At 42.0% G+C, this 6,000-nt stretch overlaps 1 protein-coding gene across 1 annotated transcript in view; it reads left to right on the top strand.

Annotated features, from left to right (window-relative positions):
- The window catches only part of ass1 (argininosuccinate synthase 1), a 62,966-nt gene that overhangs the window by 41,230 nt on the left and 15,736 nt on the right, over positions 1-6,000 (top strand). Inside the window, exon 11 of the mRNA XM_056457190.1 lies at positions 95-159. Coding sequence (XP_056313165.1) covers positions 95-159 — 65 coding nt within the window. The remainder of the gene's footprint in view (positions 1-94; positions 160-6,000) is intronic.

The following is a 6,000-nucleotide window of genomic DNA, read 5'->3' as shown; positions in this document are numbered from 1 at the left end:
GAAGATCTGATAATGGCGTTGTCTACTGTGGGCTTCACTGGTGAATATCTCTGCATTTATTTATTAATCAATAACCTGATCTCTCGTTACACAGAGGAAAGCATGGTGTGGGGAGGATCGATATCGTGGAGAACCGCTTCATCGGAATGAAGTCCAGAGGTAAGAATGCTCACGCTTCTCTGATTATTGCAGTTTTAAAAAGGCTTTAGATTGCAATTAATGTCATTATTAGATACTTAATGAATTACTAAGGGGAGCAGTAAGTAAGTAATGAACTATATGTGTATACAGTGCGTACGGAAAGTATTCTCAGACCCTTTAAATGTTTTACTCATTGTTATGTTGCAGCCAGTTCATTAATGTCCACACAGCAGCCCATACTGACAAACACAGCACTGTTGACGTTTCTGCAGATTTATTACAAAATAAATACTGAAATATCACATGGGACTCAGTATTCAGAGCCTTTACTCAGTGTTTAGCAGAAGCCCCCTGTCGATCTAATACAGCCGTGAGTCTTTCTGGGAAAGATGCAACAAGTTTGTGTCACCGCTGGATTTGGGGATCCTCTGCCATTCCTCTTTGCAGATCCTCTCCATTCTGTCAGATTGGATGGTAAATCTTGGTGGACAGCCATTTTTAGGTCTCTCCAGAGATGCTCAATTGGGTTTAAGTCAGGGCTCTGGCTGGGCCAGTCATGAAGTTGTTGTGAAGCCACTCCGTCGTTATTTTATCTGTGTGTTTAGGGTCATTGTCTTGTTAGAAGGTAAACCTTCACCCCAGTCTGAGATCCTGAGCACGCAAGGTTTTGGTCCAGGATATCCCTGTACTTGGCCGCATTCATCTTTCCCTGGAATACAACCAGTCGTCTTGTCCCTCCAGCTGAGAAACACCCCTATAGCATGATGCAGCCCCCACCATGCTTCACTGTTGGGACTGTATTGGACAGGTGATGAGCAGTGCCTGGTGTTCTCCACAACAACAGTTCTGTCTTGGTCTCATCAGACCAGAGAGTCTTATTTCTCACCATCTTGGAGTCCTTCAGGTGTTTTTCAGCAAACTCACTCTTCCATAAAGGCCTGACTGGTGGAGGGCTGCAGTGATGGTTGACGTTCTCCAACTTTCTGCCATCTCCTGACTGGAGCTCAGCCACAGTGATCTTTGGGTTCTTCTTTACCTCTCTCACCAAGGCTCTTCTCTCCTGATAGCTCAGTTTGGGTTCCGGTCATCCCAAACATCTTCATTTAAGGATTATGGAGGCCGCTGTGCTCTGAGGAATCTTCAGTGCAGCAGAAATGTTTCTGTGCACTTGTCCAGATCTGTGCCTTGCCACACTTCTGTCTCTGAGCTCTTCAGGCAGTTCCTTTGACCTCATGATTGTCATCTGCTCTGACATGCACTGTGAGCTGTAAGCTCTTATATAGACAGGTGTGTGGCTTTCCTGATCAAGTCCATCAGTATAATCAAACACAGCTGGACTCAGATGAAGGTGTAGAACCATGATGGACAGCACCTGAGTTAAATATAGGAGTGTCACAGGAAAGGCTCTGTCTGTTTTTCAATATGCTTTCCTCAGGGATCTTGTGTCCTCATGTTCTCATGTAACGTCATCATCAGCTGCCAAAGTTCAGTTCTCAAGACCACATGAAACCTCCTGGATGTGTTATTGATATCGAGGATGTGTAGATGCAGACTTGAACGCAAAACTCACTCGAGATGTCCCAGAAGTCATTGCGACTAAAAAAAGGAGTTGGAAGACAAAGTATTTAATATAGATTTACTATTAAAGTTCAGAGATATAACTTATTTGTCTCAGAAGTTCCTTTAAATGAGAATGTAAACATTAAGGTGAATGTAAACATCTACATGAACATCTTCAAAACCTATAAACACATTAAGGGTGTTGATTTGCTGACCATCTTTTGCTGACGCTCATGTGACCATCAGGAAGAACGCCTCATCTCATTTCTCACAGGACGCACTCTCTGTTCTCACGGTCTCCCGAGTTCGTTCTTCCGAGGTAACTTGGCAAGTCCGCTCTCCACAAGAACACAAGTCCGTTCTCTGCGCTGTTGAGAAACAGCCTCTGAATACTGAGGCCCATGTGATATTTCAGTTTGTCTTCAGATGTCACACACACATGCCCATAGATGCAGTCACGTTGGCAGTGTGTCCCGTTTTGATCACTTCTCCTGTGTGTTGGCACTGGTCCTGAATCAGCTGTCAGTGTGTGTGATGTATAAGTGATGTTTTCTGTGTGGCCCCGGGCCCCGTCTGACAGGCCGGCCCTCCTCCCTGTGCTCTGATTGGCTGATGCTCCTCGTCCCGCCGCTGCGAGTGGCAGCTGGGAATTGGAAAATACGTAAATGCTCCGGTTCACAGACCATCAGAGTCAGTGTGTGTGTGTGTGTGTGTGTGTTCAGGAACAGCACTGACAGCCAGTGTTTATGAAGCGTCCAGCAGAAGGATGCTCACTGTCACACACACACACACACACACACACACATAAGTGCGCGCGCCCATATATATATATATATATATATATATATATATATATATATATATATAATAAACATGCACTCACATACAGGTATGTGCCAAAAAAATTGAACAGCATTACATAAACACACTAAACTCACACACACAAACAGAACACATACACGTATACACACACTCAACACACACGAAACTCACGCAAACAAAACAAAACTCTCATACACACAATAATACAAACCAACACATACACAAAACACACACACACACTTAGGCAAGCACACACTGTGTAAATGTTTATATGTTAGTGTGTATGTATGTATGTATCTGTGTATATGCAGGTTTGTGTGTGTGTGTGTGTGTGTGTGTGTGTGTATAAATGTATATGTGTGTATATATAAATGTTTGTAGGTGTGTGTGTTGTTTGTGTGAGTTTATAGCTATGTGTATGTTTATAGGTTTGTGTGTGTAAGTTTGTGAGTGTGTATGTATGTGTGTGTTTGTGTGTGTTCATAGGTGTGTTTGTGTTAGCACCATTGCCTCCAGCCAATTTTCCTCTCTTCAGTGTGTGTGTGTGTGTGTTTAATCCGCTCTGTAATCTGTGCATCTGTAACTCTGGCAGTGTTGTTATCAGATTCTTCTGTGAATCCCACACACACACACACACACACACACACACACACACACACACACACTCCGCACGGCTTAGATTCCAGCCTCGTGCAGGACTCTAGGAAAGCCTCATCTGCTAATTGCTGTTTTGGGAGATTCTTGTTTCTGTGCCTGCAGGGGACAAATGGGAATACTTTTACAAACACACACACACACGAACACACACACACACACGCTCTCGGAAGACCCAACTTTGGGTTCATGAATGAATGAATGAATGAATGACCGCTTTAATCAGGCTCTTCTGCTGCTCAGGACTCAATTTAGGACTTCTATGCTGGGTGGAACTCTAAAATGCTGGGTTGTTTTGAAATGTGGACAGCTGGGTTAAAAAGCATAATTTTATTTGAATTTAAAAAGTAGCGCCACATGCAGTCAACATAGAGTTCATTTTTAAATTAAATGTATATTATACTTTTTAACCCAACTGACCATATTTGACCCAGCGTTTTGAAGAGTCTAGTAAATCACATACACTGATTGATTCGATACACTTTTAATATGTAAGTGTATATTCATTCATTTTCCTTTGGTTTAGTCCCTTTAATAATCAAGGGTCACTACAGTGGAATGAACCGCCAACTATTCCAGCTTATGTTTTACCCAGTGGATGCCCTTTCAGCTGTAACCCAGTACTGGGAAACACCCATGCACACTTGTTCACTCACACACACTTACACACTACGGCCAATTTAGTTCATCAATTCCTCTATAGCGCATGTGTTTGGACTGGAGACATATATACACTTACCGGCCACTTTATTAGGTACACCTCACTAGTTCCGGGTTGGACCCCCTTTTGCCTTCAGAACTGCCTTAATCCCCCCTTAAAAAGGTACTGGAAATATTCCTCAGAGATTTTGCTCCATATTGACATGATAGCATCACGCAGTTGCTGCAGATTTGTCAGCTGCACATCCATGATGCCAATCTCCCGTTCCACCATATCCCAAAGGTGCTCTATTGGATTGAGATCTGGTGACTCTGGAGGCCATTTGAGTACAGTGAACTCATTGTCATGTTCAAGAAACCAGTCTGAGATGATTGGTGCTTTATGACATGGTGCGTTATCCTGCTGGAAGTAGCCATCAGAAGATGGAGACACTGTGCTCATAAAGGGATGGACATGGTCAGCAACAATACTCAGGTAGGCTGTGGTGTTGACACCATGCTCAATTGGTACTAATGGACCCAAAGTGTGCAGAGAAAATATCCCCCACACCATTACACCACCACCAGCATCCATGCTTTCGTGTTATTGAGGCCAAATTCTGATCCGAGCATCCGAATGTGGCAGCAGAAATGGAGACTCATCAGACCAGGCAACGTTTCTCCAATCTTCTATTGTCCAGTTCTGGTGAGCCTGTGTGAATTGTAGCCTCAGTTTCCTGTTCTTAGCTGACAGGAGTGGCACCCGGTGTGGTCTTCTGCTGCTGTAGCCCATCCGCCTCAAGGTTGGACGTGTTGTGTGTTCAGAGATGCTCTTCTGCAGACCTCGGTTGTAACGAGTGCTTATTTGAGTTACTGTTGCCTTTCTATCAGCTGGAACCAGTCTGGCCATTCTCCTCTGACCTCTGGCATCAACAAGGCATTTGCGCCCACAGAACTGCCGCTCACTGGATATTTCCTCTTGTCGGACCATTCTCTGTAAACCCTAGAGATGGTTGTGCGTGAAAATCCCAGTAGATCAGCAGTTTCTGAAATACTCAGAGCAGCCCGTCTGGCACCAACAACCATGCCATGTTCAAAGTCCCTTAAATCCCCTTTCTTGCCCATTCTGATAAAGTGTAAATAAACTACAAACATGATGGATGCGCGAGACCAACCATCAGGTAGAGAGGCTTTGGTAAAGATGTTTGTATGACTGTTAATTAATATCTAGCCCACTAGAAAACATTTAAATGCTGTTTTCCATGTTATATTTCATCTACAACAACAATACTGAACTTGTAATAAGACGTGTTTGGACATTAACATCTGAATGCAGAAAGACCTGAGCAGATTTCTCTGCATGACAGACTCGTGAATGGCAGATTATCCGGCTGTCTTCTAATAAGGTAGGAAGTTATATATGACAGAAATGTGGATGATGGACAGGGCTCATAACTAAGCAACACAACGATCTGCTAAGGAGGAAGTAGTATGTCCCAAAGCTTGCATAGTCTTCTGTTACACACGTAAACACACGTACGTATACACAAACGTATACATTTTTCCTTCGCAAAAAAGTACATACTTTTATGGCTTAGTATGAGCGAATTGGGACACAGCACATGTCTACATGCCTAAATGCATTGAGATGCTGACATGTGATTGGCTGATTAAAGTTTGCGTTAATGAGCAGTTGGACAGGTGTACCTAATAAAGTGGCCTATATATGTATAAGTTGCACATATATATGTATACAAATTAGTTATGTTAATTGATCCCTTAATTTGATTTATTCTAAAAATATATTTTATTATTTATTAAAAATAAACATATTTTTCATGTTTTAATGCAACTTCATGAGATCCCAAATACAACAAAATGAATTCTGTTATTGTTTTGCTATATAAAATAACAGTATATGAATATTACTGTGCTGTAAATCTGTATTTCAGCATCATTACTTCAGTCTTTAAAGTCACGTTATGCTTCAGAGATCAGTATAATGTAATGATTAGACACGGTTTATGTGATTGAGTTCAAATATAACCAGGATTATTTGAATAAAGTTTGTGAATAAAGCCTTATAACACACACTATCATTCAAATGCTTCAAGCCTGTATATTTTTTTAAGTAAAGTAGATTAGATTCAACTTTATTGTCATTACACATGTATAAGTACAAGG

Source organism: Danio aesculapii, chromosome 5 (assembly GCF_903798145.1).
Source record: "Danio aesculapii chromosome 5, fDanAes4.1, whole genome shotgun sequence".
Taxonomy (NCBI): domain Eukaryota; kingdom Metazoa; phylum Chordata; class Actinopteri; order Cypriniformes; family Danionidae; genus Danio; species Danio aesculapii.
This window is presented reverse-complemented; position numbering and strand designations above follow the sequence as displayed.